This window comes from Nestor notabilis, unplaced genomic scaffold (genome assembly GCF_000696875.1).
Source record: "Nestor notabilis isolate BGI_N333 unplaced genomic scaffold, ASM69687v1 scaffold33787, whole genome shotgun sequence".
NCBI lineage: Eukaryota > Metazoa > Chordata > Aves > Psittaciformes > Psittacidae > Nestor > Nestor notabilis.
In genome coordinates this window covers 23,997-36,934 of record NW_009935842.1, presented here as the reverse complement: position 1 = coordinate 36,934, position 12,938 = coordinate 23,997, and the positions used below count along the sequence as shown (strand labels likewise).

The 12,938-nt window shown below is 52.9% G+C and overlaps 1 protein-coding gene across 1 annotated transcript; it reads left to right on the top strand.

Annotated features, from left to right (window-relative positions):
* The first annotated feature begins 11,747 nt into the window (after positions 1-11,747).
* On the top strand, positions 11,748-12,938 carry LOC104399025 (protein FAM163A-like). Its single transcript, XM_010018007.1, has 2 exons — positions 11,748-11,840; positions 12,543-12,938. The coding sequence occupies exons 1-2, from the start codon at positions 11,748-11,750 to the stop codon at positions 12,936-12,938; spliced, it is 489 nt and encodes a 162-aa protein (XP_010016309.1).

The following is a 12,938-nucleotide window of genomic DNA, read 5'->3' as shown; positions in this document are numbered from 1 at the left end:
AAGGTCCTAACTTATTTTCTCAGGGTTGTGTGGTCCAACTTTGTGCCGAGCTGGGGTTCCTAAGTGAACTCTGGTGGGGTGGGTAGCGCTGAGTTTGCCCATCTCTAAACCCTACTTCTGCACAGCCACGCAAAGTTTGGAAAGTCCTAAGCCTGGGGCTCAGCCTCTTGCTCTCGGTGCAAGCCCACAGCCTTGCCATTCAGCAAGGACACGAGGGCCCAACAAATCCCCAGCCTCACTACCAAACCTCTCCGTGGAAATGGTGGCTGGCTTTGCTGAAGTGCAGGAAATCAAATCCTTTTGTTTATTCCGAAGATCTCTGTTTTATCTCTCACCATGCTGTGGTAATTAAAGGAGACCTGTGCTTGGGTTATTTGCCTGATATTTGTTTCCTCCTAAGGTTGTCTTGGAGGATTTTATTCCCTCCAAAAGGGCATGTGGAAACATTTAGTGTTTTCAGCTGGATTTTGTTAGTGTGCTATTGATTGTGTCTCCAGCAGGGAGATTTTCTAAGGTGTGGTGGAATATTCCACCCCAACAGAGGCTTGTATCACCAGGGGTATTTTTTAGCCCTCTCCCAGCCTTACCCCTCACTTGTCTGAGTCACAGTTTCCCTGTGGTGCTGTTTGGGGGTAGTGGGTGTACTGGGGCTGCTGGCTGACATTCAGTGTCATCCCTATGGGGTCCAAAGGGCCCTAACTTGGGCTTTGTTTTTCTCAGGAAAGGCTTTTTCACCTGTTGAAAAGCCAAGAGGGGAGAGCAGCAGTAGGCTGCTGTTCTCAAAATTATGGTGAACATTGGATCAGTGAGTCTGATCCCCTTCCAGCGCCGTCTCCGCTGGGATGTGGGATCCTCTCCCATCTCTTTCCAAAGTGCTGGATTTCAGCCCAACCACAGGCCTGAGGACAGCTGGCTCCGAAGTCCTGCTGAGGTGAGGCAGCCTGGCCCGGCTCTGCTTCAGCCAGAAGACCTTTAACAGGGTGGAAATCAAGTGCAAAGGATTTTCCAGTCAGCAAACCCTCCTCTCCAGAGAAGTGCCCAGCATCCTCCAGCCATTTTATGTGGGAACATTTTGGGTGCGCAGACCCGTGGGAAACCCAGGCAGCTGCCTGTCTGTTGGGAAGCATCAGGACGGGGTGTTTGGAGGAGAAGGATCACCCACCTTAGCCGTGCTTATGAAGGGGAACACAAGAGCTGCTCCCCTTCCCAGGGTCTGCTTTGTGGCCATGCGTCAAATCTGGTAGGCCCCAGGGCAAGTGGCAGACAGAAATAAGGTCAGGCCGTGCTGTTCCTGTTCTTCTCTGCCCCGTCTGCCTCCCCCTTCTCTTCCTTCTCCTGCTCCAGCCTCCATCCCAGCCGCCCCCCATCCCTCCTGGCGTCTCTGCCCGCCTGACCTTCCCTGTCGCTGCTTTCCCACCAGGATGAAATATTTATTGAGGCTCTGTTACCCTTGTTTTCTTGAAAGTGAGTTTCACACTTCATTTGCAGGAGACATTAAGAGACTTCACAGTGGGTTTTCCTTCTCACTGGGCGTGTGTGATGCTGTGTGCGTGACCATCCTGGCCGGCCTCGCTCTTGCCTGAGCAGGCAGCACGGCCTGGGTGAGGTGGAGCATCTGAAGCAATGGATAAGCCTGTATCCCCACCATGTGATAAATAACTGGAAAACAAAAATCTGGTCTGAAATCCAGCAGTTTAGCTTTGCAGAGTTGACCCATCTGTGCCTGGTTGCACTGTACCTCCTCTCCCTGGTTGGGATACAGTGGGTAAAAGGACTGTGAGTGGTCTCATAAAGCAACCGTGGGCAAGATTTTCCTATGGCTTTATGGAAAAGTCACTCCTGGACCTGATTCTGGAGAGACTTTTGTTGGATTTACTCCAGGCATCAGGATTGGGTTGGATGCTGTGCCCCTGCATCAGCCCAGAGCAATGCACGGCTCTGGTTTTCCCTGGGTCTGTGCAGCTCACGGTGCTTTGCTCCAATATCCATCTGGATGTGCTGTCCTGGTGGGATGAATTGTTGTTGGCTTGGAAAGCAGAGCTGTGGCTGAAGACCTGTGCCACAGGGTGGCTGTCACCAAGTGGACTGTCTTCCTACAGCACTGTGTTAGGATTGTTGCAGGTACTGCGGGCATCTGAACTGCAGAGTGAGAAAGGGGCACGTGGCTTTGCTGTGGCTGTGAGGAACAGCTTTCTAGGGAGAGAAAGCTGCAGGCTGCTAACAGCTGATCTTTCTGGCTGTGTGGGTGAGAAGGGCAGGATGGGCCTACCAGCATGCATCCTGGGGGTCAGGGTGGCTATAAGCTTCCATCCCCATGGGTGTCATGGCTGTCACTGGCTCTTCATCCGTCTGGGAAGGATGAGGTATGTGGGCAGAGCCAGCTGGGGCACCCAAAAAGCAGAGGAGGCAGACCCCAGGGCTCCTTATGGGTGGTGTCAGGGGCAACGGTGTGCCCACACTGCAGGTGGTTGAGTTTTAGCTGGTCCTCTTCCAAGCTGGGTGTATTTTAGCATGACCACTTTGTTCTCCCCAACTCAGGGTGCCCTTGAGGAGCAGCTCGTCCCTTCCCCATGCCACTTCCAGCTCTCGGCCAGGGCAACCTGTGATCCCACACAAATCCAAACCTACTGAGCAACCTGCTCCTGCTGTGAGGTCCTAAAAGCACAGGAGAGTTTAAAACACGTGTCATTAAGGCTGGGAGGTGGCCACCCCCTGAAATACCTGCCAGCCTCACGCTCTGGAGATGAGCATCCAAGCTCTGGGGCAGGTTGTGTCTCCTCCCTGGAGCTCAGGGATGAGCATCCAGTGACTGCCATTGTGTCAGGCAGATGGAGGCAAAGGAAGAGAAGAACAGAGACTTTTCTGGGTTGCGTTTTGGAACCCGACCATGAAGCCGCGCTGCTCCAGAGCCAGCAGCTGGCCCTGCTGTCTGGCCCCACCAAAAAGAGACAGTCTGTCTGCCTTGTGCTTTCGGGGAGGCGTTGAGAGCCCTCCTGACTGTAGTACTGCCACACGTGGGAGGCTCCTCTCTCTATATTGCTGCCTGAATGCAATTAGGCTTTAATGAGTCATTAAAATAAATCTCTGTTTCTACTCCAAGCAAACATGCCAGGGGGATGCTGACAGTTGGAGCAGCAGGTCTTGCATCATGCGGAGGAAGAGGCTGAGCTTCCCTGCGCCCTTCTCCACAGAGCTGGGCCCGGCACCCTCCATCTCCCTTCCCTATGAAAAAAGGATGTTTCCGAAGCAGGTTTGCAGCTACTGCAGGAGTGGGATTAAATTATAATCAGCCCTAGGGTTGGAGTTGTTTTGGAGGAGCAGTGGTCTGAGGGTTATCTGCTCCCTGATGCTGAAGGGCACTTGCCCACCTAGAAGTAGTCAGAGATGTAATAGATCCCAGGTTTTGGCTCCTAGACTGTTAAAGCGGCTGATGGCTATGTCCCTTTTAACCCATATCTGGATCTGGTAGGTAGCTGGAGGAGATCTCAGCAGGCCCTGTGGCTGGAGAGGGATGTACATGAGGCGAGCACTGAAATAGGAAAGGGAAGGTGTGGTGCATCACTGACAGACATCCATATAGTTTTCCTAGCTGTCAATGGAATTTAAAGAGAGCTTGTGAGCCAAGAGGGATGCTGGTGGCCCCTCTCCTCATGAGCAGACTCAAAGCTCATCTTCCTTCTCTCTGCCTAACTGGTAAATGATCCTGTTACCCCTGAGGATTTTTGCTAATTTAATCCCTCCCCAGTGGCTGTCCTGCTGGCATGCTTGCAGGCAGGAGGGTAGATGCTGGCAGGACACAGGGGGGCATCCTCTGCGTGTCCCCAGGGAGCAGCATCCCTCAAACATACAGTCACTGTTTGAGCTGCTGGCTCCATAGTATTATGCAGGCTGGAGGAGTTAAAACCAGGGGCTGAGCAGGAGAATTTATATTAGCAAAACAGGTAAGTTGGGTGATGTCAAGGCATAGCAGATCCGTCCCGGCACAACTCAGATGGCAATGCCCAAGTGTGCTGTGCCGGAGAGGGGTGTTCAAGCTGATGGGATTACAGAGGCTCCAGTCTCAGCCAGAGCTTTTCCCCCAGCTTTACTTTAGGGAGCAAAACTTGCTGCTACATGGAAAGGTTTTGCACAAGTTTTGTTTCCTACGCTAGGCTGGGAGGAACTGGGACAGGGCAGCAAGGGCAGAACTGGGTGGGAATTTGGAAACTGGGCAGAGGATTTTCATGGAATCATGGAAATGAGGAGGAAAGGGTGAGATGGCACCAATGTCTAGGGCAAGGAGGGAGATAACAAAGTGGTGCCTTGGAGAGGAAGCTGTCCTGGGGGTTGATTCAAAGAAAGCTGGTGAGAAAAAAATCTTTAGTGGGAAACTCGCTGCTGTGCTTGATTGGATCTTGTTGGGGATGCTCTGGACTGTGTTGCACAATGCTTCTTCTGGATGGATGCACCTCTTCCAGTATGTACCTGGGATGAAGATGCCTTTTGGGTCACTGAGTCTCCCGGTGGCATTAGCCCCACTGGAGAGCAGAGCCTTCTTGTGGTGGAGCAGCAAGAAAATCAAACTGGGGAGAAGATCCTATCTTCACAGGGTGTGTTTGCAGTCCCTGGGGAACGGAGGGATCTGGCCAAGGTTTTCATCTCCTTGCCCTGATGGGAAGAGCTTGCTGGTGTGAAAATAAATAGGAGGTGAAGGTTTCATCTTGGAGCAGCGAGGGTGCTGGAGAAACACTGTCCCGGGGCTGGGAATGAATATCCTCAGGGGGAGGCTGGCTCTGTTACACTGCCAGGGAGGGTTTCCAGGGTGTGGGACCATCAGGATCCTGATCCATCACCTGGACCTTGCTCCATCCTGAGACCTCAGTGTGGAATAGCTGGAGGCTGAGAGGCTTTTAAAGAGGTCCCTGCTGCCTCATTTTGCTTTGCTGGTGCCTTCTCACTTTTTCCTGGGCAAGTTCTGGGAACGCTGGCTGACGCAGGGGAAATACTTATGCTGTGTTAGTGCTTTACCACAGGGTTGAATCAGTCATGGGATACCTACACCAGTGCAATGAGCTTGTGCAAGCAGCAAGGATGACATCAGGGTGAAGGATAAGCCTTCCTGCTCCTTTTCATGCTCACGAGGATCCATCTTTTGTGCTGTACACAGTGAAAACCCAGGCCATGCTGCAGCAGGGGGATCTAGGGGCAACATGGGGTGTAAATCAGACCAAAGTCTTTGCATTCCAGGGCCATGTTCACATGGGATCCATGGTACAGCAGGATCCAGCCTGGGCTCCATCTCTCTGCTGGCTGTGGCCACAGGCATGGTCCTGAGCCTTTAGCACTCATGTGCTGCAAAATGCTCTGTCTTTTTGACAAGGGTCCGTCTCACCTGGGGCAGAACCCAGCACTATGGCTCTCTGTAGCATCACTCTGCTCTCCACGTGGTTGCTGCTGCCGCCACAGCTGCTCATCACAGGGGTATTTGGGTACCGGGAGGGATGTGGCCCACAGCAGGGGGTGGCTGGCCACGGGTTGGATGGCTCCAGAGAGCCTGTGGGGATCTGATGCGTGGGATAATCTCAAAAGCTCTTCGTGTGACTTGGCTTGATGCTGCCAGTTTTGTCCCTGGTTATTTTGGGACCACAGTGGAGCAGCTCCCTGGCACGTGTGCCTGAACTTGGCCACGGCTTTTGCTGGAAGCAGCCCCAGACAGGACCTTGGGCACAGCAGCAGGAGATGAGCCGTGTGGGTCAGGCAAAGGACATTTCCATCCTGCATCCGACCGTGGGCTGCGCATGTCTGATGCCTTCCCTCTGTCCAGAGCTGCACCACACACCCACCATGGCTCCTGGGCTGCACTGGTCTGGAGCTGGCCGAGCAAACGCAGGGAGTAGGAGGGCGGGGGGATGAGGAGGGAGGTGTCATTTTCCTGCTCTGGGTTTTAAGCCATACTGCAACTAGGAGCAGCTGCAAAGAGGTGTTAATTGTATAGGGACTTGCCTAGATCCAGGTGTAGTCCTGGCCATGCTGTGGGCTTTGCAGTATCACATTCATCTGTGTGCTTGGGGGGGACAGAATGGGGTGATGGTGTCTTCCATGTCCCTCCATCCCTACGCATGGGTCCAGTTAATCCATGCAAGCAGGCAAGACAGGATCTGAATAGTCACTTAAGTAGATAAAGGTCAGATGAGATGCTGGAGTAACGAGATACTCGTGTGATCTGTGCCTGAGATATCCTAGGCTGCAAAGCTGCCCTTCCTCCAAAACTCTGTAAAGTTCTGGGAGGTCTCCCTAGGACAGGGATGTGGATGTATCGGCGAGTTCCAAGACATGCTGGGGCTTTGCACACCAGGCACTGCTACAGCCAGGGATCAGAGGGGGTGCTTGGTCCTACGTGGCTGTAAAGGCAGTTGCCACTGGTGGGGAAGGTCTCCTAGGCTCCTGCAGGGCAGGATGAGGCCCAGCATGGGAGGGAGTGAAGGTGGGTTTGTCAGAGTCTGACAGCCAGAAGGGATCTCCTAGGCTTGATGGGTCAGGAACACAGCATTAGCAGCAGAAATGCAGCCCTTTGTGCCCACCCAGGAGCTGGGGTCTGGCTGGCAGCTTCCACCCTGGAAATGCTTTGATTTTTGTTAAATTTAGTTAACATCTTGCTTTTTCTACAAAGCTTTGGCAAGAGAAGGTCTGGTTTCAAAACCCTGTCAGCATTTCTTCTTTCCCATCCCTTAGCTGGAGAGAAGCAGGACAGGGAGAAGGTGGTGGGGAGCCCCAGGGAGCTGGTGTTGCTGCTGGAGGGAAAGCAAGGGCAGCTGTGTGGCAGGGCACGGGGTTTTTGGTTTTGATGACTGACTGCAAATCACCGCAGCCTCAGCGGCAGGCCAGTGTTTTGTTTCTGCGAGCTGGTTGTCCTTGTGACACCTGGGACGGGGTGTTTGCTGTGGTTTCCCTTTCAAAACTGATGGGCTTGGGGCACTAAAGGGGCCACAGCACAAAAAAGCCTCAGGTAGGAAACAGGTCACACAAAACTCCCTTTCTGTTGGGAAAAGCCTTTTTTGGTGTTCTCTGCAGGAGGCAGATTATCTGTTTTCCCAAGCACCACTGTGATTTCTGTCTGCAGCCTGGTCCAACTTCAATTACAACTTGGGCAGAAACCGCCATGAAGCTCAGTGCTGCTCCAGGAGGTATTATTGCTGCAGGAGACAGCAGGGCTGTTCCAGTCACCCAGTGTCACGGTTGATTTTTATGCCTTAAAGATGCTTTTTCCTCAATGTATTTGTTAATAGAATATCAGAAGTCAGAACAAGCTGGCCCCACACCACCTCCCATTCCCCCAAAATAATGGAGCTTAAGTAAGCTTATGTGCAAGGGTAAATCAACACAGCAATTTGTAACTCCTCCAAAAATCAGTGTTCTCAGGGCCTGGGGTGGGCAGCAGTTCCTTGATGATTTGTAATTAAAAGTTTAAAGGCTTTAAAGAGACCCAGTGGTTTGGGACATGGGCAAGAAGCCCCAGGGCAAGTGCTGGGGCTGGAGGGGAGTTGCTGGGAGGCTGTTGTCTGAGAGCAGTCCCCCACATCCTCTTGTATCCCGTGTTGCCATTGCTGTCTGGGTGAAATTTCATTTGGGCTTGGCTCATTTTGGGAGAGGGTGTCCTCATTATTTCTGTTTCCCAGGACTCAACTTGTCCCCTTATGCCTTGCAGCACAGAGCATCTGACACAGAACAAGTTTGCAGGGCCTTGGCCCTCCCTGTGCACCCATCTTGCCCCATGTTCTCCCACCTCACCAAGGTTTGCACCCGTGGGTTAATCCACCCAAATCCCACCACACTGAGCCTGTGCCTTGTTGTTTGCTGCCATAATCTGTTTTGAAAAGGCAGCCCTTGATGTTTCTTCCAATTAGGCCCTGGGAGATGATTCTGGTAAGGCAGCAGCTGGGCTAATTCACCAGACAGACATTTCATTGAATTATCCCATGAGCTGCAGAGCAAAACCAGGAGAGCAGGGCCTGGGCTGGGGCAGGACTCACCACCAAGGTTCAGCATGGTGCTCACGGCCGATAGCTGTGCTCTGCTCCAGCCCAGGATCTGTTCCCAAGCTCTTGTGGTGGTAGCATTTGACCCTTGCTGGGTGGCAGGGGTGAGCTGGGGCTGGTGGAACACACAGGGTGAGGAAGGACAGGAGTTTCTCAGCTGGGCTGAGAGTGCTGGCGGTTGGCAAAAAGCTCACCATTGACTTGCAAACTCTGCAAATCTGCTGTGGACGTCATTGAAGGAGAATAAATATAGAAGCCTGAGATGCCGCTCGTTCCCAGGGTCACTTTTCAAGCCGTAACTTTGCGGTGTGAGGCAACATCAATTAAAGAAAATGTATCTCTGCAGCAGGCAGTTCTGCACACCAGCCCAGGGTTGTTCCGTACAGCTGGGTTCCCTCCCTGTGCCCGCTCCCGTTCCCATCGGGACAGCGTGACACCACTGCATAGCATCTCGCATTGCTTCCAAAAAGCTGGTGAGAGGCAGGGAAGGTGGCACAGCCTGGCTCGTGTAAATCTTGATTTTATTCAGCAATGGTTTGTACACCATAGGGTCGCCATGCCTGCCCTTGGGTCATAGCCTGAGCTGCCCAGGAGCAGGTGAGAAGCATCTGCTTCTCAGATGCCAAGGCATCTGCTCAGCATGGGGCATTTAAATATATAAACAACTTCCAACTCCCTTTTTAAGCCAGAGGAGAAATGGGACTGTGCCCCAGGAGTTGGGCTTCTGCATCCCATCCCACTGCAGGAGCCTCAGGGTACAGCCCAAGGCTTTTAGCGACTCCTAAAAGTGTACAGCCTTCTGTCAGGATGGGATGGTGGTGCCCAAACCCGAGGGGAGCAGAGCCAAAATGCCCCTGTCCCAGCAGGTTGGGATGTGGGTGGGGGGATGGATGGAAAATGGATGTGAACTGATCCCCAGTGGCAGGGATGCAGCTGCTAGGGCTGTTTTGTGGCCTGTGCAAGGGCTGGAAAAGGCTGTTGTTAAGTTCCTTTCTGGGCATATTTACCTTATAATTCCTAGGACACCAATTACTCTTGAGACTGGAGCTCCTGCTCCTTCTCTGGGAGGTGTTACATTCCCTTCTGCGTCCATGCAGAAGAGAGATGTATTGGGTTAGAGAAGGCTATTTTATAGGCAGAGTAGAAATGAACAGCTAGGCTGCCAGTGAGCAGGATTTGAGGGGGGGAGGAGAGTAGAAATTTCCTCCTATCTGAAAGCATTACCTCCAGAGACATGAGGAAAGGTAGTGCTTCTCTTCTTGTTTGTTTTCATTTTCACTTGTTTTTCTTCTTAACAGTCCCTATTTTAATAAGGAAGAGCCTGACTCCTGAGCAGGGCCAGTGAAACACTGGCCCTGGCAGCCCCAGAAATGGAAATGCTGGAGATGGGGCACATGGAAGCCTGGCTGTCCTTGAGGCAGTGCTGGTCAGACATGTGGCTCTCAGAGGTGACCAAAGCATCCCCAGGGCCGGTCCCTCCCTGCCCGGGATTGTTCTCCAAGGCTGCCTGCTTGCTCCAAACCTTGGGCTAATTGGATGCTGCTCTCCGAGCTCTAAATCAAATCACAGCTCCCATGAAATGAAGTTTTCTGGATGCAAACGGCTGCCTGCATCATCCATCACTGCCCAGCTCACAGCGTGTCCCTCTTGGGGGTCATTGAAGGTCAATGCCTGCCTTTTCCAGCTGCCCACCATCAGCTTTTCCCTGTTAAGGACGGCACCTGGGGAGGTGATAACTCCATTGAAAGCTCCCTGGTGTATCCCACCCAGTGTCACCGGTGCCCCTCACTCTTGGCACTGTTTCAGGGTGCAGTTTGGTAACAGGGTGTAGGAGCTGAGCATGTTGGTCTCTATTATTAGCTCTGCTGGATATGGACCTATTGATTTCTCAGGGCTTTTTTTCCCCCTTTGTTTTGTGTGCAAGAGCAGCTTGAGGAAGAAATCCAATGCGTGCCTGCCTTTTGGCTTCGTAAAGGAACCTTCCAAGAGCTGAAAATCGATTTGTGGCAGGCAGGATCCTGCAAATCACCACAACAGAGTGAGGAGGGGTGTGATTTGGGGAGGACAGGGTGTCTCCATGTTGCCCAACAGCACATGCAAGAACGAAGGGGTTGGGGCAGAGTTAGGCAGGTCTTGTCTGGAAGCTGCCACTTCTCTCTCAATTAGGGCCACATGGTGAGCGGGTAATTAGATCTCCTTGGCTGCAACCGGCTGGCACTTGGGCCCTATCAATTAGCCTTGCTCTGGGAGAGGCACAGAAGGATGCAGGGCAGGTAATGAAATGTGGTTGTGCCAGGTATTGCCTGAGGGTGGGAGTGGCAGGGGTGATGGGTGCACCCACTTCTGGGGTGCAGGTGTCTCACTGAAATTGCAGGGTTTGGGTGTGGGATTGTCCTTTCCTGGCGTTTTCGGTTTACCCACCTTTGCAGCACCACCTTTCCTGCTGGTCTTCCTGAAACAAGCAATTTATTCAGCTCAGCTGCAGGAACAGAGGTGCTATTGGTGGGGACGGGGACACTGGGCAGCCCCCTTGAGCTGACGGGTTTTTCTCCTTGTCCTCTCTCCCAGGTCTGCCAGCATCTCCCCGTGGCTATGCACCGCTGCCTGTCCCAACTGGCCATCCCAGGGCCAGTCTGACCGCAACGCCCTGCCTGTCCTTTTCCTGGGTAGGTGACTGTGGGGTGGCAGGGGGTTGTTGGGGAGAGCCCCTTTCCCGGTGGCACCTAAAACATTGGCTGCTTGCATGGGGATGCATCTGCCTCCCCTGTAATTAATTTTAAAGAGGAAAAGGCAAACTGCTGACTAAGCCAGGCCTTTGCCCTGTGAAGCTGCGTGATTCACGAGCTGCTGATGGCACAGCATTGTCCTGTGGAGTATTTCTCTGAGGTCGGGAAATACCTCCTTTCCCTGCTCCAAATTAAAGAAAATAATTGTAATAATTACCATCATTACCGTCTGCAGGACTCGGAAATATTTTTGCACCATGCAGGGTCCCAGAGGCACCAGCACATGCTAAGTCCCATCCCCGTGGGGAACAGGGGTGGAGCAAGGCTTTCCATAGGTCCTGTAACAAGACAAGTTCTTGGGAAGCAGGGAAACATAGGCAGGTGAAGGGGCACTGTCAGGCCACTGCTAACCTCTCCCTCAACTTCTTCCAGACTTAACGCCTCCATTACTGAACATAAGTAGCCCCCAGGTGCCATGGCACAGGGATGGTGGTGGGAGCTGCTTGGCTCGTACCAAGCCCATGTTAGACTCATTGGTGCCTGCCAGGCAGCCAGAGTGCATTTTTTCAGCTCAGCTGCCACAGTTGTGGAGTTCAAAGCCTTCCCTTCATCTTTTCCTGGTGGAAACACAGGTTTGCTTCTGCGTTTTGAAGCAGAAGTGGTATTTTTTGCCGACAGGGTGGAAATCAGCCCTTCTGGCTCAGCAAGGGGGAGGCTCAGTGGGTGGACAGTGGGTGTTTCCCAAAGACCCCAAGCCAGAGGCAGCAATAACAGTGAGGGGACATGATGCTGCATCTCAGGTGTCCTCTTGCTAAGAGGACAAGAGTGATATTAGGTGATAGTTTTCTGGTTGGGGCGGGAGGAACAAGGATGTGGTATTTTGGGATGCTTCATGAGTGTCATGTCTGTGATACCATGATGAAGCCATGGTAGGTGACTTTCATGTTCTGGGGTGACGTGTGACCCTGTGGCCCTGCCTTTCAGAGTTTGATGGAGAATCGGTCGGATGACAGCGGGAACTGTTGTTATCACCGGGGGAATCCTAGCAACAGTGATCCTACTGTGCATCATTGCCGTGCTCTGCTACTGTAGGCTACAGGTGAGTGCTGCAGCTGTCCCCATCTTGCCACAAACCCCAGCAGTGGCACTGCTCCTCAGGCTGAACTGATGCTGCAGGAGGGGTCTCAAAGGGCATTTATTGCCTGTGATGGACAGAATGTTCAAATACCATTTCCCCCAGGTGCTGAAGAGTTATGTCTGTTCCTCATCCCAGTACCAGGAGACTCCCCTAAGGCTTTTGAGGCTCTGCCGTGCTTGCTAATTTAGGTGTAGGCTTGGCTGGGGTTGCAATACCAGCCTAAGATTTTTGTGTTGTTTTTTTTTTCCCCCACTGTAAATGAAATGAGGAGGCTTCCAACAACAGCTAGCTACAACCTCCTGCTCTTTAAAAGTTAATGTGAAATCTGTGCCATGCAGCAGTGTGGTGAAAAGCACAGCAGTTACTTGGAGGAGTTCCCAACTGGCATGGTAAAATATCTTCCTCTTGCAAACTTCGGTGGGGAAGGAGAAGATGAGTTCCCCGGCTACCTGCTGCAGCATGCTCAGGTCTGGGTTTTGTCCAGCTTCTGCTGCTTTGCAGGACCAGGTACCAATGGAGCAAAGCAGCAAGTAAAGCAGCAAGAGGCTGGCAGAGGGTTTCTCTGCCAGGGGAATGAAGGGAACGGGGATGTGGCAGGGCAGGCTGTGAAGACGAATCCGGCTGCTCTGCTTCCCCTGAAACAACCCTTTCCCTTTCATGCAGTATTATTGCTGCAAGAAAGATGACTCCGATGAGGAAGAGGAGGAGGAGGAAGAGGAAGAGCCTGATGTTCCCACGCACTCTCACCTTGGCATGTGCAACGCCTGCAGCTCCCGCATGGTGGACGGCCAGGGCAGCCCCGCACCCCCCACCAGTGAGCTCAACCAGCATGGGGCTCACAACTACTGCCCAACCTGCTCCCCTTACGGCTCCCCCTTTTACATCCGGACTGCCGACATGGTGCACAACGGGGGCGAGAGGGTCACCTACACCCCTGCATGCTATAAGGAGATGGGGCCACCCATCAACATGGCCACCCTGCAAAGCTACCTGGTGAGCCGCCACAGCCTCCTCCGTGAGAGCTTCCCAAACCCGCGGGCTATCAGCACGGAGGTGTAG

What these genes read in the sequence shown, in the direction of transcription:
- LOC104399025 (XM_010018007.1), top strand. Translation starts at nt 11,748, where the DNA reads ATGACAGCGGGAACTGTTGTTATCACCGGGGGAATCCTAGCAACAGTG. An exon ending in TCTGCTACTGTAGGCTACAG is followed by an intron (nt 11,841 to 12,542) that starts GTGAGTGCTGCA and finishes CCTTTCATGCAG; the next exon opens with TATTATTGCTGCAAGAAAGA.